The 26,933-nt window shown below is 45.0% G+C and overlaps 2 protein-coding genes across 3 annotated transcripts in view; one reads left to right on the plus strand and one right to left on the minus strand.

Moving 5' to 3' along the window:
* On the plus strand, positions 1 to 12,869 carry CCDC167 (coiled-coil domain containing 167). The gene is given in 5 exon segments (XM_059467772.1): positions 1 to 58; positions 61 to 131; positions 7,354 to 7,448; positions 9,841 to 9,893; positions 12,024 to 12,869. Coding segments are annotated over 5 exon segments (381 nt in total). The 3' UTR covers positions 12,128 to 12,869.
* The window catches only part of CMTR1 (cap methyltransferase 1), a 26,964-nt gene continuing 12,894 nt past the window's right edge, over positions 12,864 to 26,933 (minus strand). For both annotated transcript variants that reach the window (XM_059467771.1, XM_059467770.1), the window contains exons 12-24: positions 25,943 to 26,075; positions 24,828 to 25,007; positions 24,364 to 24,420; positions 23,347 to 23,404; positions 22,624 to 22,692; positions 22,335 to 22,466; positions 21,730 to 21,852; positions 20,936 to 21,027; positions 20,266 to 20,334; positions 18,800 to 18,847; positions 18,104 to 18,216; positions 17,457 to 17,565; positions 12,864 to 15,739 (exon numbers count right to left, since the gene is read on the minus strand). In XM_059467771.1, the coding sequence (XP_059323754.1) occupies positions 15,607 to 15,739; positions 17,457 to 17,565; positions 18,104 to 18,216; positions 18,800 to 18,847; positions 20,266 to 20,334; positions 20,936 to 21,027; positions 21,730 to 21,852; positions 22,335 to 22,466; positions 22,624 to 22,692; positions 23,347 to 23,404; positions 24,364 to 24,420; positions 24,828 to 25,007; positions 25,943 to 26,075 (1,316 nt within the window). In that variant the 3' untranslated portion in view covers positions 12,864 to 15,606. The remainder of the gene's footprint in view (positions 15,740 to 17,456; positions 17,566 to 18,103; positions 18,217 to 18,799; positions 18,848 to 20,265; positions 20,335 to 20,935; positions 21,028 to 21,729; positions 21,853 to 22,334; positions 22,467 to 22,623; positions 22,693 to 23,346; positions 23,405 to 24,363; positions 24,421 to 24,827; positions 25,008 to 25,942; positions 26,076 to 26,933) is intronic.

Consider the following 26,933-nt stretch of genomic DNA (forward strand, 5'->3'; position numbering starts at 1 on the left):
ATGGCACCCGCCCAGCCCAGCCAAGCGCGGCCCCGCTCCAGGGCGGTGGCGCACGGGGCGCCCTGCGCATGCGCGGCGGGCGGGGCCGGACCATGGGCAGGCGGCGAGCGGGGCCCAGCGTGGCCCGGGAGGTGAGGGGGGTGCAGCGGCCGGGCAGGCGAGGGGCTTGGAGCCACAGCCTTACTCCCGCCTTGAGCGATGGCGTGTGGTGTCCTTGCTCCTGCCGAGCCCTTGAGCCAGTGCCGTGAGGGGCCGTGGGTGTGTGTGTGCCCGTGGGGATGCTGCGGCGGGCCGTGACCACCAGCCCGTTGTGTACGTGCGGCGCTGGAAGTCAGCTGTGTGCTGCTGCTACTTGAGGGGAGCCCAGTGATAAACCGCCATGTGAGGGGCCTGTAATCACAGCGAGGAGAAAGGGGAAAGGCTGGGTTTCAGGAGTATGTCTTCCTTCTAAGGCTGCCTTTTCATTGTGCTTGGGTGTTTTGTCTGTGTCTCCCTCACTGGAGATTGCACCTGTGCCATGTGCTTGAGGATGGCTCTTCTTGAGCAGGGAGGTTGGAGGAGATGGAGCACTGTGGTGCCTTCAAATCTTACCCATTCTGTGGAACTGTGATCTCCTGGGTGGCAGGAGGGCTGCTGCTAAGCTCTGCTGAAGCTTTGTCTTTCTGTAAACAACCTGAGTTGTGTTAGTTAAGATCTCCCTGAAGCACATGCCTTTCTGGCTCCTGCACTGAACAGTGCTGTCTGGACTCAAGTCTGTTTGAGTTCAGGTCTGTGGGGACAGTAAATCCTGAATGTTCCTCACAAATGGCTGCAATGGGGCACAATTCATTCAGTGAGTTTCACTGGTCACCTCTCTGCCCTGAAGTGTTTTCAGGTGAGCACATGCACAACAGACCAATGTAACCAGAATGGAAAGGCCAGGGAAATGGCAGGGCATGCCATATGTCACCAGCTAGTAACATTAAGGTGAATGTCACAAACTCCTTAGGGCTGGAAAGGACCTCTGGATATCATCTCATCCAACCCCTGTGCCAGGGCAGGGTCACCTAGAGCAGATCACACAGCAATGTGACTAGGTAGATTTTGAAAGTCTCCAGAGAGGGAAACCCCACAGCCTGCTGGAGCAGCCTGTTCCAGTGGTCTGTTTCTGTCTAAAAAGGTTTTTTCCTCACATTGAGCTGGAACTTGTGTTTTAGTTTGCAGGCATTGCTCCTCATCATTGCTTCACTGGGTGCCACTGAAAAGAGTTTGGCACCAATCTCTTCACACCCACCTTTAAGATATTTATATGTATTGATGAGACCCCCTCTCATCCTGCTGTGTGGAATGGGAGTTTGGTTTATGATTATCTAGTGTGTTTCATTGGTTAGGCTTGCATTAGAGAAACACAGTTCTGAGCACTCTAACCCAAATATAACCACCAGAGGGTCCAGAGGGCTTTGCTGACTGTCCAGGCTTCCTTTGGTGAGCCTGCCAGAGAGAATTGAACAGTGACAATTTTTTTTTTTTTTTTGTGGTTGTGGTTTGAGAATTGGTAGACAAGAAGTGTTGAGATGGTAGGGTCTACCTTACAAAAAGAGTGGTGGCAAAATGGCTCAGCCTGTTAGGGACCTGCTGTTCACAGAATGAAAAGGGACTGATTTTAGCTGCCACAGAAAATTCCTGCAAAGTGTTTGAGGACTTGTAGTAGCTTTAGATTAAGTTTTGTGGTGATTTTTAGAAGTTTTCAGGATGGAACATACTAGTTTTGAAGGGACTGTTGAATTACTCCTTTTTGTGCGTTACAGGTAAAAATCTCCTGTCTGGAAGGAGCACAGTGCAAAGACACTACTACTAGATAAAATTCTTTCCACTTGCAGTGATGAGAACACTACTGAAGAGAGGTTAGGGAGGAAGGAAAAAATGCCTTTAAGCCAGAGGAAGAGAGGGCTGTGTTTTAGTTTGCATGACAACCAAGATACTTGATTCATAAGTTAAAATTACTCTGTTCAGTATTACCTTCTGAACTGTTATGATTGTAAAGAAAACTTTTCAAACGAGTCTTAATGTGGTGTGATGCATGACTAGCTTTGAAAGGCCTCATCTAGGCAGAGTCATGCTTGTTTAACTGAAGTCATGATGCTAAATGAATGCAATTTTCTATATGGACACTTATCAGATTACCTTGCACTTACAAATTGCAGGTGTAATTGATATGATCTGTTTAAATGGATATAAATGGGTCTCCATAATGTTGTGTTGGTTTAAATTTGTGCCACTTCTTTCATATAGCTCTAGTCTTTTGACAGGCAGCCCTAGTGACAATGCTGAGCTGCATAGGACTTGCTTGAGGAAATTCATCAGGAAAATGAAACTGGCAAGACTAGTCCATTTTGTACCAAAATAGTGAAAATGAAATTAACTCAAGAGAGTGACAAGGATGACCAAAGGTGTGGAGAGCTTTATGCAAGAAACTACCAAGCATTTCAGGTCCTTTTAAGCTGGAAAATATGACTGCAAGGGAACCAATATAGGCCTATATCCTCTGCATGCTATTTGTAGCTTTAAACAAAGAATGAACATACATTGTCAATACAAAGTTAGGGCTATCAAATGAAACCAGCAGCTGACAAGCTCAGAACAAACAGGAGGGGTTGGTTCTCCCCATAACCTGCTGTGAAACTTCTCACCAAAGAATATTGTAAATATACTTGTGGCTCAGGCAACAACTGAAAAAAGATATCAGAGAAGCAGAAAAGTGCATTAAATTAAAGGCAGTGCCTGGGCAGCAAAATGTCACATGTGTGCTTCTGTAAAGTATTGTTACATGTGTTGCTGCTTCTGGCAGGGCAATGGCTGATCAGTGTCTGTGGAGGAGCATAAAGAATAGGGGAAAGCCGACACAGTTCCTGCTCAGTGAAGCTGTTCAGGCAGAAGTTTGAAAATGTGGCTCACTGCTCTGTGGTCACACCTGTGTGCGGTCCTGCAAAGCCGCTGCTCTGCGCTGAGGCAGGATGGGCTGACTAACGAGATGGTGCCTGCAAAGCTGAAGGAGGAGGTGGAGGTAGGATCCAGCCTTTCCTCCTTTAGCAGCACACAGGGTTGTTCTGTAGGAGCCATCTTTGCTGGTGGATCATCCTCTGCTGTGACTAGCTTGTCTGGTAAATATTTCCAAGCATGCTGTGGGCGGCATGTCTGTGAAATGATTTTCCAGTGTACAAAATGATTCCAAGAGCATGGAGAAAATGGAAGTGTGTCCATGAACAGCAAGTTAGCACTTGAATTTAAACAAAATTTGTCTCTGCTGGACTGATTTTAATAATCCAGCCGAATTTGTGGATGCAGGAACCATTAATTCTTCTGTGAAAGAACAGCTCAAGTGTGCTGGCAGGTGACAAGGCATGTAAAGACTGCTCAGGGAAGGGTTTTTTTCTTTGCCCCCACCTCTTCAGTTGGCTTTGATCTGTTTTATGAGGGTCAGAAGATGAAAACCTCATTATCTAATGCTGTTGGATGTCGACGTATGTGTGATATGGCTCTTTGCCAGTATCTTAATTAGGGAATTCATGAAAGTGGAGGGTGGATGCCAGTTCTTGAAAAGCGCTTTTAGCCTTTCTGCTGGAAAGAAAGCCTTCATTAATTTGCTACAAAATGTATTAAATGGGATCCAGCTCAATTCTATAAGCAAACCTGCTTCTTTTTCACTTCTCTCTTTCTCTCTGCCTTTATGTGAGCCATTTTGGGCTCTCTGCCCAAGATGGTCCCAACAAATGGAATTTGTAATAAGCATGTAAGTCAGTTTGGATTGAAATCCATTCCAGGTCTCTCTAGTTTAAAAAGGTTTCCAGATCATGAGCAGATGTTGCCAGAATTCAGCAAAAGTAGCTGAATGTCTTGTCATACCTGTGGAGCAAAGGAAGCATCTGGTCTTAGATCCCTGCGTGGATCCAAAGCTGCTGGGACTTGACTTTCTGGAGCTTCAGAAGGGCAGCTCTGTGTGCCCAGATCTGCTGCCTGGATGTGAATCACATGTTTCCTTCCCCCTTTTTAACTGAAACTACTTAAAGATGTTGCTGTGAATGAAGTCCTGTGTCCCTGTTACCATCTGTGTGAACCTGAGGAGCTGTCATGTGAGCTTTCTGCTTGCTGCATTTCAGCTCTGTCCCAGAGGATCCCCTTCAAGGAAAGGAGAGCTAAAAGGAGGAAAGGTTCATCTTTGCAACTTAGGAGGCACTGTGCTGAGATTGCCACTAAAGAAATAATGCAAGTGTGAAGTGCAAGGGTGGTTCAGCTAAGCGAGCTCGGCTCCTTGTTTTCCTCTGGGCTTCCATTGTGCCCAGGTATGTACCCAAACTAACCTCACATATTATTTAGTAGGAGGTAAAGCTTTCCATCCACAGCACGCTCAGGTGAGCATCTGCTTCTAGGATTGCTCTCCTGGAGGGCTAGCTGTAGCAGGGAATTATGGCAAAGCCCTACAGATTTTCTTGTGCTACAATTTTACAGACTCTACCCCCTGCCAGGAGTTTCCTGAGCAGCCCTGAGAGTAAGCAGTAGTTCCCAGATATTACTCTGATTTTTTTCCTTGTGCTTAGTTTCTTTTCTGTATTTCTTTTGTTCTGCAGTGAAGAGTTACTTGGATGGCTGAGTTGCTGAGAGACTCCTGGCTTGCAGGAGCAGCTCCTAAATGCCAAGCAAGGCTATGGCATTGACATATCAAGATATGCTCTGCCCATAGTTTGGGTTGGTGTCTGAGGCTTCTTATTCAAATGAGCTGCCTTCAGGAGGCAGAATTTATTGTCTTAATTTATAAGTGGGGAAACTGAGGCACAGTGAATGGATAACATCTGTGAATCCCCACTCTTGTCCTTCCTTATAACCCCTAATAACCTAGGCTAGCCAGAAGAAAAGAAGTAGTGGGATTCTGAAAGAAAAGTATTTTGTTCATTCAGCAATCTTCCTTGCTTGCTTTTTCTTTTTTTTTCTGGTTATTTTTTATCCCTTGTGCCCCCAGCTTAGCACAGCTGATGGTGCAGTTCTGGGGCATGTGGTTTATTAGCAAATTATTGCTCTCCAGCAGGGGACCCAAACTTGGGGTTTGATTTAAGAGCAGTAAAACCAGTTGAAACTTTAAAGTATTATGTGGAATCTGGAGATTTTTAGTCAGCAGAAAGTGAACGCACTGACAAAGTTGGGCAGAATATACTCTTGTTAAGTCTCATGAAATGAGGGAAGTATGGGCAGAGAATGTACTAGTGAGAGCAAATGCCAGCTAGGAGGAGCAGGCATGGAGGAGAGGATTGGAGTGCAGTAGCATGGATAATTTAGTGGTGGGGTTGGCAGCTGACTGAGTAAAGCTCTCATTAATTCTTTAATGTATTATTTAGCATTTTTTTTTAATATATTTCCAGAGAAGCCACGATGCACTGTAATAATTTAACAGGCTAAGGAGGAGCCAGGTAACACATGCTGAAGAATCTTTTCCTGTGTGTGCATGTAAGGGTTTCTGCAGCTAAGGGAGCAGAAACTGCCATTTGCAAATGGTAGGAACTGGTGAGGGATATGGTAATCCTTAAATTTCACTGGACCAACACCTCACCTGTGCTGTACCACTCTGGTACTTAAAGTAACTTGCTGATAAGTGTGGTCAGAGCTGGCCTGGGTGAAGCCCTTTCTTGGCCCTGAAGCAGACTGGGGCAATGCATCATGCTGAGTTGTAGTGCATGACATGGCGATGAGCAGCTGCAGTTAACATCCTTAAGTGGCACAGCTGGAAATGGAGGAGGACAATTACCCTCATCCAGGCAAAACCAAGCATTGCCAACAACAGAAGTGCTCTTCCCTGAGCTTTGGGATCAGTGACATGCCTTGGTGCTCCCCTTGAGCTCAGGAAGCTGGGCATGTGCCTCTGGGGAGTTTGGCATCTTGAGCACTGGCAGAGTTGCCTAATAGCCCAGGACTTTGAGATTGCTATCTGATAAATCAAATATTTATTTGAGCCTTCTTATATGTCCCTCTCCCCAGCTCTGCTGTGCCTCTTCCAGACTATTTGACTGGTTAAACTTCTTTTCATGGTCTGCTTTATGTCAAGCCTCTTCTCTCCAGTCCTGCTTAGTTATAATGCTTGCCTGCTTTTCCTGAGCAGAAGGTGTGAGATTGTTAATGAGCTCATTAACAGGAGCTGATCAGAACAGAGCTGATCCCAAAGCAGCAATAATTAGGGATCACTACTTTGATTTTGTTTCCCTTATTACTGTTTATGAGTATGTGTGTGCTCTGGGCTGCTTCTGAGACTGGTGTCCAGGCAGCTCATTCCACCTTTACCTGGCACTGTGCTGCCTCTTAGTGTCTGGTGTGTGAAAGCTCCCACCACAGGGAGGCTGTGCTGCCAGCCTTGGCCTTCCCTGGAGAACCAGGCACAGCAGCAGTGTTGCACAGAGGTCACTGCCACCTTAGTGCACTGAGGCCGTTTTCTTTCAGGCTAGGTTATTGTGTTCATGTTGTCTGATTAGCCCACTGTTTCCCTGCTGGAAGCAAGCTTGAAAGACAAAGTTTTTCTTGAGATATCTATGCTGTGGTTGCCAGGCAGAAGAGAGGAGTGATTCCCAGAACTGTTGCCTATGGTAGGATCCCTTCCTGGGCAGTCTGTTTGCATACAAGGAAATGAACCCTCCTGTGCCTAGCTGTGGTTACTGCCCTCCACAGGAAGACACAGGGGTGGCTGTTGGGATACTTGATGAAGAGACACAAGGAGATAACCAGTGTTTTTCTGCACAGAAACTTATTGCTGCCAACACTTGGTACAGGTTGAAGAGGCAAATGCTCTCTTGACCATACTGTGTAGACTTCTGTTGCTGTTGTAGATTTTGCTGGGTAAAAGAGACTGGAAGTTTCTCTTTGTTCCCTCTTCACCCAACCAGACAGCTGGGGGTGCTTTGTAGATTTCTGCATCCATTCACAGTGCTAACATAAGACCCTGTCCCTCAGGCTTTGGTTTAGGCCAGTGTCTCTCCTTTTATCCTCTAATTGCATAAAGATACCTAAGATCACACCTTTCCTTGTAGACCCACATGCAAAGAAACTAAAGCAGGCTGGAACAGGATCAGATCTAGCAAAAGGGTGCTGGCCAGCCACACAATTGGCAGTGTCAGGGCTGGCTTGGCTTTGTCTGGGGTGAAGATGTTACAGTTGTCTGGGCTAGAATACAGGCTGAGCTGGGAGATGATGAGTTCTCTGTGCTGTGATCTCTACACAGATCTGGGATTCTTCCCTTGATCTGGGGAGGAATAGTAGCTGAACTGCCACCATCTGCATGGGGATGAGTCTTTGTAAGCTGGGAGAAGAAATGATGGTGACTGGAGTGGTGTTTTTCAGATTGATGGACTGGAGGAGAAGCTGGCACGCTGCAGACAGAGCATGGAAGAGGTGGACCTAAAGCTGCGCAGGGAGAAGCTCAGCCCCGAAGGAAGGTATTGCTGACCAGCTCCTTACACAGCTGAGTGTGTGCACTTCAGCTTAGCTGTCATCCTGCTGTAGCACCAAGCAAGGGCTCTTGAAGGGGCGGGAATGTGTGACATTCCCATGACACAACTCTCTTCCCACAGCTTGGAGCTTTCTTGGGGAATTTGCCTCTGTGAGAAGTACAGTGATAGAGAGAGAGAGCTATATCTTATTAACAGCCTGACTCCAGCCTGTGCCACAAGCAGACAAGTAGTGCCTGAAACTTGCCAGTTCATTTGCAGGCCTGGCTCCTGGCCTGTTAGGAACCTGCTCTGTGAATCTGGCAAAGGTCTTCTGCACACTGCTGCTCAGGCCTTGCTGAAGCCACCTGGGTTCAATCAGGGAGATGTGCAGCAACTACTGCTGAGGGCCAAACCAGGCTGGGATCCAGCTGCAAAAGCAGCTGAGGGAAAATATCTGTGCCTGTGTTGCTAATGTGTGTGGATGTAGGGATGAATTAACACACTGGCTTTTCTTGGGAATGCTAAGAGGGACAATTCCCCTGAAATCTGTGGCTGCCAGAGAGGCAGCAGTTGTTGGCTTCTAGAACTGGGAGTCAGGCAAGGATTTTGACCTGGATTTTGTAGTAGACATAGGCAGAACCTGCTGTTTCTCTTGAGTGTGAAGCAAGAGAATTAGATGTCCCAGCTGATTCTCAAATCTCTCTGCTTGAGAACATTTTTTTCAGTCACTAGCATCCTACTGGTCTGCTCCTAGCAAAAAGGCTGGGAAGCTCAGTCATCAGCCCAGGGAGTGGTCCTGATGATCCTCATGTTTGCTCTACACTACTGTCCTGTAGAACCCCATTAGAAATGATCATAAAAATAGTGATGTCACCATCCCCTGACATTTATCAGGCTTACTTTAACTTCTTTGTTAAACTTAAAACTCTCCTTTGCACTTCCCCCTCTTCCTTTACTGGAGTTCTATATCCCCATCAGTATTTAGACAGGGTCCTGTCTCTTCCTGTCCCTCTTGTCTGTAGCTCCTCGTCTTAACAATCCTTTCCTGGCCTAAATTCTCCTTGTTACTGTCTGTATTCTTTATCTGGGGCTTAGGTGGCCAACAACCAAACCTACAGCTGCGGGAACTTGACAGGATGTGATATATGATAGTTTCTGATTGAAATACAGGGCCTAGAGCAAAGAATTACGAATTAAGATTCTTGGGGCCTTCTATGAGTTTTACAGCTTGTATGGAAGTAGAACTTCCATTGTCCAATTCCAGACCCTTTGAAAAACCCTGGAGGGAAGGTACCGTGATCAAAATTATCGATTCAGTGTATAGCACACAAAGAGGAGCTCTGCTTTTCCACTTTGAAGTTCAGTTGTCATGGTTTCTCCATGTCTCTTTCTCAAAGCTTCTTCCCTTGACTCTCTTCACAAGGCAACTTTCTAAGTAGCAGCTCAGTCATGTTGGTAAATCTGTCTTCTCACTTCCTACTGGCTGCCCTCCACCCAGTTTTCTTCTAGAGCCCTTTCCTCTCCTGCTGCTCCTAATGTAGCTTGCTTTCTTGCCCTCCCTTACACTTAACTAGCTGTACACATAGATTTGGATCTCTTTCCTCCTACAGGTTGTTCTTACTGTGCCCCAAGGGGAACAACAAACTCTGTTACACTTTCTGCCTTCTCTGAACCAGGAGATAATTTGTTAGTGCATGTTTATTTATGTGCAGAGTCTGAGAGGACTGACCATGTCCTCACTGCTGTAATGGAAACACTGCTGCTCTCAGGAATTTCACTTTAGGTTTATATTTTAATCTGCATATTAATTAATCTTGTGCAATTTAAGACAAGGGCTGGGTTGGCCTAACTTAGTCTTTTTTGTTATTATGAGTCTTCAGTCTAATGACAGGTTGTTTAACTCTATTAGTACTGGGCTTGGATTCAGCTTGTTTCCTTGAGTTCACCAATTTCTGCAAATTGGATACCTCTGAAAAAGGGATCCCAGCTTCAAATGGTGAGAAGAATTGCTATTCAAGCACTAAGCCCAATGTGATGGGGGGAAGGATCCTCCAGAGAGCATATAAGCTCCCCCATCCCATAGCTGTTTCAGAACTTCCTGCCTCACCTAGGGGGAACTGGAGCAGGGAAATGACCCAAGAACCCTTTCTACAATGCTCTCCTGAAAGGAGAGACAGGAAGCAATTTGGGGGAAGGAAAAAATAATCTAAAATGCTGCATCTCTTCTGTTGCACAACTGGGTACTTCTAAACTGTCACCCTTCCAGCAGGGAGGGGGTGAGGGGCTCATCCTCTGAGCAGATATCCCCCGCAGTGGGGACAGTCTCTCTTCCATCATGTAAGCAAAGAAATAGGCTGTGTTCTGCCTCGCAGGTAATGAACTCCTCTTCTCATTACAGAAAGTCACTGGAGAGAGAGCGAAACTTACTAATGACCAAAGCTGACAACTATGGTAAGAGCTTCATTAAAAATGGTCCCTCTGGGCAGGATGGGATCAGTGCTGCAGCTTAGCTTTGTCTTCAAGCTCCTGCCACCTCTGACTTCTGCCTTTGAATTTAGCTTCAACCAAAGGGAGCTAAACTAATGGAAATGTAGTCAGCATATTATAATAGGAGTCTGCATCCTCCTACTTGAGCTGTACTTCCATAGGGAAAAAAATAAGCATCAGCTAATGAAGGGGAGAAAATGTCCCCCTCCACACACCCCAGATTACCAGTCTTTAGATAATCATAGCTAACAGATTGGCTTGAGTAGCTTTTAACATCCCTCTCCCCAACCTTTTTTTTTTTTTTTCCTAGTAGAGGCTTGCTAGGCAAGAAGGTAAGTGCTAAGTGCTATCAGGAGTGTAGCAAAATATACCTTCCTTGGGGAAGGTTCTTACTGCATCAATTTATGAGGCCACTCAGCACAAGAGCATAGCGATTCACACTGACGTGCTGCCTGCACTGCTAGAGAGCCAGGGTCCTTCCTTGGTGCAAGTCCTGCTGCAGACACTTAGAATGAAAGCCTCTCTGAGATACCATACTTGACAGGACTTCCGTTCCACTAGAGGTGCTGCTTTGTACATCTTCAGGAACTGATCAGTGTGTTACCTGCTTGGCAGTACTCTGCAGCTGTGCAAGCAGCAGAGCTCACACAAGGGAAAGAGGCACAAGTATTCTTTTGGGTCTAGAGGGTTGAAAGCTGGGGTATGGCCGGCAAATTTGTAATTATAACTCATGCTAGAGGACTGTTTCCAGAAGAGTAACAGTTATTTTAAACAGACTGAAAGCTGTTCCCTAAGGGCCTACCACTAGAGACAGCAGAAGATTGAAATTTGCTGCCACCCTTTCACCAGTCAGCAGTCAGGCAGCCCTGGTGGCATCAGCAGAGCAGTGTGACAGCAGCTCAGACAGCAGCAACAGCCTCACCTAATGGTGACATCACTGCTATGGCCTCTGACTAAATCTTTCCTTATTCCAGCTGATGCACTTGAGGCCATGAACAGCAGCTGCTGACAGTGGCATTGTCAGCATCCGTTTAAGCTGGCACTGCTGTGTGTGAGGTTATGTGACCCTGTCACTTCCTTTGTGGCCTTGCACATTCAAGCAGGTTGCTCTGTGGCTGCATGAGAGTGCTTGTATTAGGTGAAGAATGGGGCAGAAAGAACAGCTAAAAGTCTCTTTTGATTACCAGCACCACTTGGCAACTGCTGGAGGCTGCTTGTGCAAACTGTAGAGACAGTAAGGTGTGTAGTCTGTGCAGATGAACTCAGCAACAGAAGCAGTCTGTCTCTGGACAGTGCACACCCCAGCCTTGCCTGACACACACTTAGTGCTGTTTGGCCTTGCAGTCTGTAAGGCTGGAGGCCTCACTGCTTGCCTGTACCAGCCAGCAAAGTTTTCTGGAAGAGAACTAGTAAGAGTGGGATTCTCATCTTTGGTAAAGGGAACCAAACAGAAATGGAGATTGGTAAGACTCCATGATTGAAATAGCCACCGTCTTCCTCTCTCTGCATCTGTTGTTCTAAGGTTGCTTTCCTTCTCCCTGGTTTACCTGTCTCTAAAAAGCTAAAAGCTTCAGACCCAAACAGAATAAGTGCCCAGGTTCAGGCCTTCTCCACACTGATCATTCTGAGGTGTAAGGAGACACAGATTCTGCAGCATTCAAAGGTGGCTACAGTTGTATTTAAATTTTAGCACTAGAAAGAGCTACCAGGCTGTTACATCTAGAAGATAGTAGAAATAGCTCTCTGCCCTCCTGGCTCCTTCATTTTCCTAGGGAACACACAGTTATTCTAATGACAGTCTGTCCTGAGTAGAGGCCTACAGCAGTGTCATTTCCCAACAGGAACTGGTCTGGCACTGAAGTATTCCCAAGCACAGCTACCACAAGTGTCAGGATGAGAGCAAATGAAAGGGCTCCTACTAGTTTGGGTAGTTACCTCCCATTCAGCACAATACCCTGTTGGCAGCTTTGCATACTGCTCCCAAATTTTTTGCCTGTGGCCAAGGTAGCTTTGTGCTTCTTAAGAGAGTTTTGAAAGGAGATGCAGCTGCAACATGAAGAACCTTCACAGACAAGTCTTTTGTTTGTTTCTCAGAGAAAGAACTGAGTGTGCTTCGTAAGGAAAATCGCAAGAATGCTGCCCTTGCTGTGGCCATGGCATTGCTGATTGCTCTTATTTACGCCTGCTGGACAATGTGATTGCACTCAAGAATTTTCCCCGCTGAACAAATGACTCCTGCAAGGAGCTCTTCCTCCTCTCACCATTGTGCCTCCCCCAAGGGTGAGGATCAGCATTTCAAATTACTGTTCTTGTTTATTGTCTCCAAGCCTTGTTGTAGGGAAGATTTTTCTCTGCAAATTGAGGAGGACAGGAGACAAACCAGAAATCACAGCACGCTTGCACTTGGAAATCAGGTCAAGCAGAGCTCAAGGTGGTGCCATCTTAGCCAAAACACAGTCAGGACCATGCAGCCTGATCCAGGAAGGCAATACATTCTCCCTTTTGAAGAGGACCTTTGTGATTACAAACAGGTGCTTTCTGCCCAGCCCAGGTGGAATACACACCCTGGCTCCTGTGACACAGTCATAAACTGAAGAGACCAAGCTCTTGATGCTAAGGGTAATCTGTAGGTGTTGCAATTCTATATATTCCCAGAGCTGAGCTAAAGATGCTTCCTCCTCCACCCCGACTTCCAGGACCAAAGGAATCCTACATTCACAAAAGCAGATGGCACGTAGGTATCTCTGCAAGCAGGGAGCATCCACATTGAGATATGGGTGCTTGGACTGTGAGATGATCTGCCTACCTCTCCAGTGCATCAGAGCTTGGTAGCCATTTTGTGCCTTTGAGAATCAGTGTTTGCAGAAGACAATTTACCATCAACCCCTAGAGATGAAAGTGCTTCTGTAAAGCTTTAAATAAAATAATTTGACCTTTTAATTTCCTGTTTTGTTTATTTGGTGGCTTTTTTCCCCCTGTTCTGTCCTGTTTCTCAGTCACTGCTTTATTCTCATCCTACTATTTCCTTACTGGCACATATTGCACTATGGTAAGCCTAGACTAAGTTAGGCACTTAAGCCCCTGGTCAGTGAGCTCTCAACAGTGGGTTACTGCTCTGTTGTGGCCTGGAATGTACTTCCTTTGACTGGAACAGGAGCCTACCCATGCTGCAGGAGTTCCAGAGACTGTCCCCTGTAATGCCCTCTCATTTCAATGCTCTAAACTTGCCACAAGAACTTTTAAAATGGACTGCCTTGAATATTTAGCTCTGCTGACATTTCTCTGCTGCCACACTGACAGGCACTGCTGGCCCAAATTGTGTGGGAAGCAAAGGAAAGAAGGACTGCTGAGAACTAAAGAAGCTGTATTGGTAATAGAACATGAAAGCACAGAAGTCAACACAAAATGATACAAAGCCTAATAACAATACATTGTGCAATTAACATACATAAATACTCCCTTCAGCAAGACCTTCCTCACCCGCCCTTCCCAACATAATCCCTCAGCAGGGAAGCAAGTAGCTTGGTGGCTCATGCCTGCCTTCTTGAAGGGAGATTTAGAATCAAGGTTCAGTGCATCAAAAATAAAAATAAAAGCAAATTAAAATAAGCGACTAGAGACAACTGAATAAACAAAGCATCTATTCATAAAAGCTAGCCTGCAGACTGACCAAGTTTTTTTGTACCCTCCAAGGCCTACACTGATCCTGGTTTACTTCCTAGTCACTCTTCTGTCTGCCAGCCCCCAGGAGTCAAAGCTCTGAGCCGAGGACACAACACTGCAAAGGAGCCTGGCAGAGGGAGCAGCATGCATTGCTGGCACTGGAACAGCCTCAAGGCAGTCCCCAGAGGTCCTTGGAACTCAAATTGCTGGTTGGTTTAAAAAGCCAACTGTACACAGGGCTGGACACCAGAGGTTGAGGTACTTTATTGCCCACTGGGAGAGATTCCTCCCCATCCCTCATGGAAGTGCCTTTGCCAAGACAAAGCTACTAATGACACACCTCTTGTTTAGGGGGAAGAGCCACCATTTCTTTCATACACGTTTTACCAATGTTTGAGAGCAGAGAGGGTCTACAGATCAGCCAAGAGGATGCACTAACAGCCTGCAGTCCTTCAACTGCTTTGACAGACCTGTGTCTAAGTCAAAGTTTCTATGTCTTGCTGCGCAGGTTTGTTCAAATCATTCATATGGATGTGGAGAAAAAGACAGTCTAAACAACGCTATAGATGCTATAGAACTATAGCTTTCCTTAAGGCACAGTTCAGATAAACCCCTAAATCACTTTTCTCCCTACTGCCAATCAGTGTTTAAAAACAAGCCAAGAACAAACAAAACAAAACAAAAATTGGACTATCTTGCTGTTTATCCCAAAGCATTCAACTATGTGTTATCTTCTGATTTATGTGGAAGACTTGGCAAAGTGCCACAGAAACCAGAAATGAAGGTAAAACATGCAACAGAAGCCAACATTGAGCCTGGCACAGAAGTGCATGGAGAAGTCTTGACACAAATGCCATACTGAGAGGAGTTTCCTGGCTCTGTGCCTTCACCTCAGATGCAGTTCCAGAGTCAAATAGGATACAGAGGATTTCAAAGCCAGTCTGGTATTTTAAAAGTAAAGTCTGGTTACCTTTCCAGTGGGTACAGTCAGGGGACAGGAATTGCTTCTTATTAACCTACATGGTTAAAGTTGAAATATCTTTCTACTGAAGCCCTGGGTCTTTTTAACTAAGTTGGACATTCCCATCATTTCTTCCAGGGACTTCAGCATCCTAGCTTTTCTATGTCTTCCCTCCCACATCCACTTTCCTCGCTGAAGGTTTAGGTAATAATGTTAAGTACCAAGAACCAAAGCACCTTGGTCTCAGAAGTACCATGAAGCACATACACCAACCATGGTACATTTTCACAAATTAGCCCCAGGCTGCTGGCTTGGCATCAGTCACTAACCTGGAGACGGGAAATCCTTGTCACAGCAGCTTGCAGAAGTGTGAGCACATCAGATCTATGCCAGGAACTGTACTCATCACCTGCATTGGCCTTTTTCCAACAGGGAACCATCACATAAGAATTGCAAGTGGCTAGCTGAGTGCCTTGATAAACAGAAGCATTGGAGACACTGACAAGAATATATAACTTTTGCTCACAGCTCACCAAAGACTTAACACCTTCCACTGGATAGTGTAGCCTTTGACAAGGCCAAGGAGAGAGCTGCCAGGAGCAATGCAGGGCCTCTTCAATGTGCTGTTGCCCACCTCTGCCATCAAAACATCTCCGCTCCTTCCCACACTGCAAGAGAAGCAGAAGCCTGGGGAGTTCTGGCACACACAGAGCTCCACAAACCTTGCTGAATGTTTCAATAGGAGCACAGAAAGCTGCCAGCCCCTTGGCCTCATGCATGCAGTAGGTCAGGACAAAAGGACATTAGGCCTCGGCTCCAGGAGTTACCTTGGGTACTCTGGCAGCAGGTGCTACCTGGGCTATACTCTTATATACACTACCAGGGCAAAGCCTCATCCTGTGCCTTCTGCATACCATCCCCTGGTTCCATCATCTCCAGGAAATCAGCTCTGGAGAATATCAGGATAGAAGTTGTGGAGCCTTCCCAGTCCCATCAGTCCCTGAAGAATCCAAGCTGGGCTCAGCCCCTCCCTGCACCCTCAGGAGAGCAGGGTTAGGGGTAGTGTGCTTGGATGAAAGACAGAACAGTCTCCTTTGATAGCTTCTCTGGATCTTGTCTTTTCTGAGAGTCGTGCACTTTGACACCTTCCCCCCATTCCCAGAAGAGGCGGCTGTAATGGCAGACACTGTGGGCAGAGAGGAGAGCAAGGTTAGTTTGGCAGGGAAGGGAAAGGAAACACTTCCATCCCAGTGAGAGACAGCTGCCCTTGCTATGAGAGCCACACAGGAATACTCAGAGCAGGTGCCTTAGAAAAGACCAGTGCATTTATTCATTCAATTTACAAACTCTACAGCCCTCAAAGTACAGCAACAGCCAAGCCTAAGAGATTTCCATGGAAACAAACTTGTTAATTCTAGCTTCACTCAAATTCAGTTCAGTATTTGCTGGAAGGAGTCAGGTCACTAGGGGAAAACCCTACCTCCCCCTAAGTTTCTCAGAGGATGAAACCGTCATTGCAGGCAATGGAAAGACCTTAATGAAGAATTTAGAAAGTCTGCCAGGAGCAGCAACCTAATCCCTCACCACATACCTACCATAATCAGTAACAGCTGTCCTATGTAGCTTTGCAAACAAACAGCACTTCCCATGGCACAAAAGCAGCTAGGATCATTCCCTCCTTCCCCTCATGTGAAATAACTGAGCCCTGCTTTGCTGCTGAGAGTTCTGGTCCTACAATGCCATCTCCCACTCCATCCATCAAGCACAGCCCTTCCTCACTGCATCCACACAGTCCCAGCCATAATGAAATCAGAGCTACTAATTACTGCCAACACAGCAGCCTTTAGTTTTGTACAATTACTGACACTTAATATTCATAGCTTATTTAATGCTTCTGTTCTAACAAAGCAGTACCAGCACAGCGACAAGAGCACATGTCAGTGGCTAATTATAGACATATTAGTACTCACTAACCACAACACATCCCTTCTGGAGTCCCACACAAGCACTCCCTCCACCTCCTCAGCCATTCCTGTAGATTCATGCTAGCCTATTTCAGAGTACATAGGCAGAACTAACCCCACCCTGACACACTGAGGGAAAAAGCATCATGTGCCTCTCCTTTTAAGCCTGTTCTGCCATTCACCACATGAAGAAAGGCTTAAGGATTCTTGAAAGCACTGCTCTAAGACAGTAAGGAGGTTCAAAGTGAGAAAATCAGGAGTGCTATTTCATATCAAGTTCTTACTCAGAGGCACAGTCTTGAGTAATGGTAGTAGTGCAGAACATCTCTACCCAGGAGCCCTGAGGCACCAGACTCAGGATTTGCTGTACTTGGGTAATGCCCTCAGCCTAGTACTCAGTAGATAGGGATGGTTTTCAGCAGCCACAATGTTAATAACTGTCCAATGGCATGCCACTCCATCCTTTCCCAAGGAGCTACTGTTTTACTCTCTCACTCTCTTTAAAAAAGCTCCCAGCTTCCCACAGGTTATTCAGAGCCTGGGCTAAATGAGCTGGGATTTGCTTTTAAATTAGCAACTTCCAACCAAACATGTTAAATACATAGATGGAGCAAATTACAGTTGCTGGGCTCAATTTCTACTTCCCTGCATGCAGGAGGTTCAGTAACTTGTAGTCTGATGCAGACAGAGGAACGAAGTTGTGACATGTTCACTATTCATAGCCATTAATTGCAAAATCCATGATTCCACATCAGCAGTTTCCTGACAGCCTGACAAGGTGCCAGCTCCTGCAGCACACCCTTCTGGTGATCAGCTACACTTGCACTGCAAACGACTGCAAGGACACAGCCCTGCAGAGCTCCCTCCCAAACACCCAGGCACACACACACACTGGCAGACACATACTCATCCATAGCCTCAGCTCTGGCTCATACTCACTGAAAGGGTGCAATGGCTTCAGGAAGGAGGTTGTATGTTGCTACATTGGTCATTTTGTTGAAGAAGAATTTCTTCTTGAAGTTTTTACTGTATGCCATTGTCCAGGGATCTAGCCAGAGGGGTTACAGGGATCAGAGGAAAAAAAAAAATCACAGAAGAAATAGACATACAGTAAAAGCAGGGAGGAGGAATCTATAAGAGTAACTGTGATCCTTCCATTACTCCTTTTTCCTTCCTTCTCCCAAGACAACCTGCTTTCCAAGCTGTTCTCTATTCACAAAAAAAAACCCCATCTCCCTCCATTTAGAAGCTGACATTTGAAACAGGGTATTTCCACTTCCTATTACTCTGGAAAACATCTTGATGAAAAATTGTGATCTCATTAAAAAAGAAGGTAGTCAGTCATGTAAAAAAAATGGAATTACCCCCATGATAGCTAATCAACCCACAACACAAAAACTTACATATAATACCCTAAACCTCACCCAAATCCAAGCTACCCCCATTACATGCAAACACTTAATCTCTAGCCATTCGAACATTGCCATTCATTTTTTACCAAGTTACAAGATGAGCAAGCCTAGTCAGTACTTTTTACTTGGAGAGACAAAGAAAAGCTGAGAGGGAGTGGGGACTCTCTTTCCTACCGTTCATAGTCCGTACAATGTAGAGTCCTGTGGGCACAAAATGCCGATCATCTCGGCCGGTGTAGGACAGCCGGGGCATTCCTCCTGAACTCTTGATGACTTTCATCTCTAACCTAAACGTTGAGAGAAGGCAGTGATAGAGAGTGTTCCTTCCTTTACTGTGCTTCTACACACCTGGTACCATCTGCATCCCCTTCCCCAGAGTGTCACAGTGAGAACTGACAGCACTGCACAGGATAGGATCAAAATCATCACACCCTGAAAAACTGGAGTTTTTGCCTTTCCATCCAGGACAAGAGAAACCAGTCAGACCTGTCTATATCAGGCTGCCAATTGAGTGCTGTGGGGAAAAATCTGTGATAAGCTACCATAATTAATCCAAATAGGGTTCCTGTTTCAAGTGTGAATTCTTGACCTTTCAGGCCACTGAGAAGTCATTGATACTTCTGCACCCAAACTCAGGCACTGTTGCTACTCCAACTGTTATGAAGTGCATTGGCCACATCTATGGCATTAGAATGATGCTCTGAGTGAGCAGCATCTCAGGAACAGCAGCCACCACGAGCTCTAACAGAGCTCTAACAGCTCTTTCTGCATGACCCCACTAGCACAGATCAGAACATTCCCTCCCATTGCTCTGCACAATGACTGATAACCTCAGTGGGCCCTGACATTTTATTTGCACCAAATGCTTACCTCACAAAAATCTTGTCCATTTCTTCCAATCTGTATACTTCCTTCACTCTGGGAAGACAAGACAAAAACATTATTTCAAAAAAGTTTAAACTGTGCTTTTTTTTTTCTGCCCAGCTACAGGTAGCAGACAAATTGTTGGTTTTATATAGCATGAGGTAGTCAGGCTCAACTGAGCTTTACCCTTCTTCATCTCCTCTATCTTTATGCTTCAGTGCCTAGTTTTTCCTGGCTTGAGAAAACCTGACACCTGCATGCCCATGGCTGGATTGCTGTAAGCAGCAGATAAATGTCCTTGCTGCTAAGGCAACTGTACATTTTTACCTCAGGTTGACTATACAGAAAATGAAAACAGTGAAAGTCAGGTGCTTTTGTTTTCCCATTAGATAAATTGACCAAGCTCAGTCCCAGGCATGTTCTGGCTTCAACATGTTGGCCTCACAGTAAAATTAACAATCTGATCTTCACCATTACTATCCTCAGAGGTACAACAAACTTGTTAGTTACCCTGAGGTAAAAAGAGCTTTTTTTTTTTAATCAGTAAAGATTGTTTTGAGTCCTCATTCTGTCATTACATCAAACTGGTTTTGTTGTTCTGAGATACAGAAAAACAATGAGTAAGTTAAAAAAGCACTGCCTCTGATTGGACACCCCAACCACTCATTTCTCACATACTGCTACAAGTATCAGGCTTCAAAAGAGTACAGCAGGAGCACTTTAACACCTTTCCACAAAAGCAGCAAATGACCCCTCTACAATCCATTTCTCCAGCTCTCCTCCTCACTTCACCTTCAGCCTTCCCCAGCATTTTGGGTTCCTCCAATTATTAGAATGTCCATTTGTCATTAGGCAGAGATTCCACTCGTTACCTTTCATTAAGCCATTAAGGAGAAGATCCTCTTTCCCTTCCTCCAGATTTTTTCCTGATATTGCTGCACTTCAGCTTGTGAATGAGAAGCTGTTTTGTCCATAATACGTAACTGATGCCTTCACAGTGGTGCTCTTATGCTACACTGCAGTAGAATTAATGAAATAGAAGGCCAGGAGACAACCAAAGCTGAAACCCTTTGTCAGGAACTTTCCTGGGGGTTGTAACAAAAGCCTTGCCCTCAGAGATGCTGGTCAGTCCTGCATTTACTAACAGTCAGCATCACTGTACTGCTGCTGACCCTTCAGGGCAGACAAGGAGAGAATTCTTTGCAATGATTAAGCTCACTGGGTACTAGACCTACCATCACACACATTTGGAATCAACACCAGCCAATCCACCTATGATGAAAGGTGACATGTGAAAGAAGGGCACAACTTCTCCATTAACAATATTTACCTTAAATGTACTAAAAGCTTTTAGCCTCTTTCCAAAGAACATACCAGAACTATAAATTTCAGCCTGAAACTTAACACCCCTTCATGTCCTCCACACAGTGACACCAAGGCAGGCGAGGCTGAGGGAAGGAGGTGTCACTCACCGGATGGGGTTCATGTCCGGCCGGCTGGGTTTGGAAACAGCTTTGACAAACTTCTCTGCCAGCCGAATCCTGAATGAACATGGAAACAGAACCCAGCAAGTTAACGGGGCCTTTGGCACAGCAGGGAGGGAACAGCTTCAACAGAGTGATTTGACAACTCAGGACATGCATACTGCTAGGCAAATGGGTCTGGCAAGATTTCTTTTCATTCCACCCTCCCAATTCAGTGCCCAGTGATACTGCCTATTATCCATTACAAATGAGTCTTCATAGCTTACTCTCTTAGTCCTCATGCTGTTGAACACTGATATATTTATCAGGCTAGCAGGATTAGCAGAGACATTATGTCCCTGAGGAAGGAAACAGAGTGGTTTGCTCCTTCTCTCTCAGGTCATTCATATTCCCAGAATGGTCAGTTTACCCTAGCCGTGCCTGGCTTACCTTAAGCTAAGAAAGAACTAGAGCTGCCCTCATACACAGAGAAGATACAGTTGGAAAAGCCTATATGTACTTCAGTTCAGAGCAGCTTCATTCCCAGTTCATCTTTATAGCAGTGTTTCAGCTGAATGCACTTGTCTCCCCATGCTCAGCATACTGCTTTTTGTCTGAACACTGTTTCCCAGTCACTCCTACACATGTACAGAAAAAAGCTTCTCCAGAACCTACATACCTCTGGTTGAAATGCTGCGTTCGAACATCATTGCCATTCAGCACCAAGACATCAAGGATGTGGATTGCACTGATTTTTCTCTGGGCTTTCCCCTAAGGACAGCAATACAGAGATTGATTATTCACACTGTTGATATTTCAGCTTTGATTTATAGCCTGTTTTTTGACAGGACATCTCTTCTAGCAAGAAGGCACCTTTCCAGGTATTAGAAGCACACAAATTCCCTGCTGCCTGTTATACAGGAACATGGCATCCTCCAAGAACTGGTGCATCTCAAATACCCAGTTCTGTCTTAGGGGAGGGAGAGAGGGCAGGACCACAGCTGCCATCACCAGCTATCTGTGCCTTATCAGGTATCACAAAGCCCAGTACTCTACAGTATCCTTGCCTGAGGTGCAAGAGGACAGGGAAACTTCCCAGGCACCTGGGATTTTTCACTTTACACTGTAAATATACCCCGAGGATCTCCTCCCCGTAGCCTGCAGTCACTACTGAGCGGTTATGTACCCACAGAGCCACAGACACATGAAGTCATGGTGGCAGTGTCATGAGCAGCTCCACTTAGAACAGCAACACATCAGGTAGGTCCAGAGTGTTTTCAAAACAATGTTGAAGGCTCATATTTCTAGGACTGGACAGAAAGAACTTAATTCAAAATAGTTACTCTAAAGATCTTATACAAAAAAAGCCCACCTTGTACCCGGCACAGATGGAACATTTATTCTGCAGTATCATACAGAGATTAAGTGAAACTGCTCTTTGTAGCAAAATGGTAAGAGAAAGTAGGTTCCTACCTCTCCTTTTAGCTCATGAACAATCTCCACAGAGAGAAGAGTATCTCGTGGCAGCTCAGTTTTCAAATCCAGCTTTGTCCAGCGGTCTGACTGGCGACCACCCCAGGTGTAGATCTGTGATTTCTGTACATAAAGACTGAGTGAGATTCAGCCAAGGCTTCCTGAGGGCAGGGGTGGAGAAGAGACCTCTAACTGCAGAGCAACCCTCAGAGAATCTTTTTGTCCTAGGCTGTCACAGGCAGTTTCTTTGTCATAAGTTTTAAGGAAGAATCTCAACCTCTACAGCAAAGGAACAAAAACACCAATTCTAATCTACCAGTGACTTTTCACACCCACACAAAGACCTTTAAAAGGACAGTGAAGATAATTAGAGACACTAGCAGGAGTGCAGGTCTCTGTGTAGGCTGAGATTACAGAAAAAGGGTTAATTAGTGTGAAAGGCAGTGACATCAGGAGAAAGAAACATAAATAACTAGCAGTCTCAGGTACTGCTGATGAGATTCTTTTAGGCCTTTAAGGGCAGAAAAAGATGAGATGAAACTGCAAGGCAGAATAGTAGCATTGAAATTAATCAGCAAGACTCCCAGACTGTTCTTAGCACTTACCCCTAACCCCAAGAGGAACTTCTGCTCACTTCCAGACACCATACACCGGTAATCTAACACTTGGCGAATTTTTTCCAGTGTGCTGGAATTCAGAGGAGTGGGTTTGTAACTGAAGGTATCAATGTCTGTGCCCTAAAGAGCAAAATATGGAAAAGGCAAGATAGACACATCAACACGCAGGTAAACAATTCTACATGAAGCAATAATCCAGGACTAGCTTCTTCATCTCTTAATTCCAATATGAAAAAAAAGTTGTATTTGTATGAAAGGATTCTAGGCAAGCTCTCACCTGAATCAGCTCAAAGAACTTGGACTTGGGATCTGAAGATGAAGGAGCAACACGAGCCTGATCAGGAATCTGAAAACAAATTCAAACAATTGATACTGGGTGCTAATTCTCTGGCACATTGAAAGGAACATTTCTGGTTTCAATATATGACAGGACATTCTGCCCCTGAAACTCCTGCTCTTGGGATTCAAGATGAAGAAGATATGTCATGTGGCAAATAAAATGTCACACATGTTTTGCAAATTTAATGTAGGCATGCCACATCTCACAGAAACCAACCAGCAGCTCCAGAAAGATTTCGTCTAAACCTTTGATGTCATGCATGTTTTGATGAAATATCCTTTCATCAAAGACACACCATCAGCCTGTGAAACTAACTGCCATATCTATGGCCTCACTGCAGTCAAAAGCTTAGGAAACAGAAACTGCAGACTCATAAAATGAGACCTTTTAGAAAGCTCTGCTGCTTGGGATCTAGGTGCTAAGTTCACCCTGTGTACAATGAAATATTCTCAACTGTAAAGAAGCCTGCTCAGTTAAGCCATACACAATAAATCAGGGACATCCTGTTTGATTACACAACAGCTTGAAACGCTTTCTGACTTTCCCACAAGACAAGATATTGAACCTCTGTCTAGAAAGTCCTATCTTTACTGCAGCTCCACTCTTGTTTCACTGTAGCAAGGACACCTTCACAATTTGCCTGCTTGACCCCTTACTTACCCCCCATAGCTGGAGACACTCCTTTCGGATTTCAGCCTGCCGTGGCTCAACCAGCGTTCTAAAGAAAGACAGCAAACTGTTAAAGATGGTGAAACCTCCTTGATCTTGCAGCATTTTATATCCCAGCCTTATAAAATCTGGAACTTTCAGCATCTGGCTTGAGAACAACAAACATGAACTGCTCCACAAAGGGTTGTATGAAAGAGGCTGCTGCCTTCCCTCCCCACCCTCGAGTTCCTGTGTTTAGCTTTGTTTCATGGTTTGCACTACTGACTATCAGCCATCCCTTCATTCCATGAAAGTACCACTGGGTATAAATATTTTCACTAAGTTATGTATTTGTACAAACTTATGCTAATCTCCAAGAGCTGGGTACACAGACCTACTTAAGAATAACAGTGCAAACCTGCTGAAGGCCATACAAATTACAGTTTCAAGGTAGAATCAGCTCTAAGACAATTTCTAACTACCATATTCTCTCAACTTTCTACCCCATATTATGTCTGGATAACACCTGAGCAGAAAAGCCATAGCAGGGAAACATTGCAATGGCTTTATTTTTATGCAAGCAATTAACATCAAACTTTAGGTAATTCTAGGTCTGTAACATAGATGTTTTGAATTGCCCCTGGAAAGATGAACAGCTATGACCCACAATCAACTTGGATGGTTACTGTTGAATTGAAAATACCAGCTGCAAGTTACTCTTCTGCTTACATTCCTGGTAAGAAGCAAGCTCACTTATGGTAACTGGAAATCATCCAATGCATGGAAGCCTTCTCGACAAGGGTGATAATAGACCGTCAGTTTTCAGGACTCCTCCAGCCACCCACACATCTCTGCAAATAACTCAGGTGGAGACACAAACTGAGCTACCTAAAAGCACTTTTCACTTTCCTGGCTCCAAAGGCCAAGACAAGTACCAACTCAAATCAATAACTTATTAAATAAGGGCAAAACAATTCATTAATAGTAGGTTAATTCAATCTTCACCAAAAGGCAGAGGAATATACTCACGTGTCTTGAACAAAGGCACGGATTTTGGCTAGTGCCTTTATCTGAACTTTGCAGTGGCTAAAAGAGAAGAAAAGTTTTAGTCAGGGAGGAAATTAATCACCACCAACATTGTTCTACTGTTCAAAACAAGAAAGAGTGCTGGGACAACAGGGGGAAGCCAGTCTGATTCACAGAGCAATGAGGGATCTTAGCCAATATGATTCAAACTGACAGGAAGATCACTGGAACAAATTAGGCAGTATTTTCTTTTCTACACAGTTCTCTGAGGCCAAACAGTCACTAACAGCAATACAGAATTTCTGTCTGCACAGGGACCCCTGCTCTGCTCAGCCTCTCAGGGAACAAAAGCAGAGCAGTGTGGCAGCATCAACAAGTACTTCCATGAGTGTAAGAAGTTACACAGGAAAGCCACGCTAAATTAATCTGCCTACAGCCAGCAGCCTTCATCACCCACAGTAACTCACTTTTCATTGGATTGGACAATGTAATTGTAGAAGTCCTGGTTGTCTTTGATCATGTTCAGCGGGACGATAAGATTCACATCCACGTCGGAATTGCGCAGCTGGTTGAGTCTGATGTTTACTGTGAACAGGTAATCCCGCACATCCTCAATGCCTGACTTCAGGCCTTTGCACACCACGTACCTGCACAGCAAGGCAGAGACATCAGTTCCTTCACACAGCCAACTTTTCTGCCACACTCCCATTTAAAGGGGAGCTTCCCAAACTCCAGGAACTCTTTCCTCCTGAATATCCTTAGGAAGATGCAAACTGACCTATCACTGAGTCATCGTACATTTTCTAAGCTCTGGAAAGACAAGGAAATGCAACCCTATGAAAACCCCCCACATATCTCCCCCAAGTAATAAATCAATTCTGCTAAAATTGACAGATACAATGAAAACACAGATAATATCACAGAATCATAGAATGGTTTGGGTTGGAAGGGATCTTAAAGATCATCCAGTACCTTCAAGTACTGAAGGCCCCAGTTAGGCCACCCCTAAGCCTTCTCTTTTCCAGGATGAACAATCCCAATTCTCAGTCTTTCCTCATAGGAAATGTGCTCCATCGTTGAAATCATGTTGGTTTTCCTCCTCTGGACTTGCTCCAACAGGTCCATATCCTTCCTTGTGCTGGGGACCCCAGAGCTGGATGCAGCACTGCAGGATGGGTCTCACCAGAGCAGAGTAGCAGGGCACAGTCCCTTTCCTAATCCTGCTGGCCATGCTGCTTTGGAAGCAACCCAGGATACAACTGGCTTTCTGGGCTGTGAGCACACAGTGCCAGCTCATGTCCAACCTCTCATATATCCTCTGGCTTCATGAAACCATAGTTGTTTCATGCAAAACAAGATCTGTTACATACCCAGTTCCATAGCTTCCTTTCCATAACAGTAATTTGGCAAATATCATCTCTACCTTGTCTATAATTTACCAAACAGCTAAAATGTTTCCTCCTCCAAGACACCTGCTAATTGAGGCAGGTCACAAAGCCTCCACTAAGCTTACCCAAATCTATCTATCACTGTATTTAGAGGATTGCTCTCTTTAGTAGGCCCTCATGCTCAAGCATCTCACCTCTCTGAGTTAGCAGGGCGGCTTGTCACAGGTTTAAAGATGCAAATTCTCTCAAAGCAGCAATACAGCAGATAAACAAGACCCACACTGAATGGAGTAAACAGGTCAAAGGTTTTGCAGACAAAATGTCCTCCTGTAAAAAAAAGAGGAAGTACATTGATGCCAGGAGATAATAAGGAAATAAGGAGATACTGAGCACCTCAATCCTTCTGCAAAACTAGTAACAGAGTTTTTGTGCAATTAAACAGCATCCAGAACACAGTTATGAAGTGGGCCAGCAAGACTTCATGAAACATCTTCCCTATGTGTCTGCAGCAAAGAGAAAAAAAGCATTCCCTTGGCAAGAATCTAATTGGTACATAGGCTGTCTCACAAGCAAACCTCCTATCTGCCCCCCATCCTTCCCTTCCAGGCCCAGACTGTGCCCTACAGCCTGGCAGTATGCCATCCCAAAGCCTCCAGGGAAGAGGAGCCCTGATATATGCAACAAGGAACCTCAGACTAGAGGAAAAGACTAATAGATGTTACCTGAACAGAACAACTTGCCATCCAGAGAGAAAAGAGTCTGTGTTGCCCCTCTCCTTCAAACAAGATTCCCAATTTCCCCAAACAAAAAGCAGGCAGAACTATCATCATTTTTACAGAACTATTGTCTACCCATGTAGGAAAGACTTAAAGAAAGCTGCCCCTTTTATCACATCTCATTTGAGACTACTCCTTAGTAGATCATTGCCTCAGGTTCCTCAAAACATAGGGCATAAGATACAAATTATCATTTTGTTACAAATTGTCTTCTATATCAGTGCCAAAGGCTAACTAAACTCAGTGGAAGACAGGACCCATTGGAAGGAGACAGTGTAAGGTCCATCATTTACCAACAATGAGGTGCACTAACACAGGGTAAGGGATCATTAGTTCTTATCCCACAGATGACAGATTTAAAGGAGAAAAGCTAGAGGAAAGAAAGAACTGGATAAACACCACTCAGCTC

This window comes from Ammospiza nelsoni, chromosome 3 (genome assembly GCF_027579445.1).
Source record: "Ammospiza nelsoni isolate bAmmNel1 chromosome 3, bAmmNel1.pri, whole genome shotgun sequence".
NCBI classification, from domain to species: domain Eukaryota; kingdom Metazoa; phylum Chordata; class Aves; order Passeriformes; family Passerellidae; genus Ammospiza; species Ammospiza nelsoni.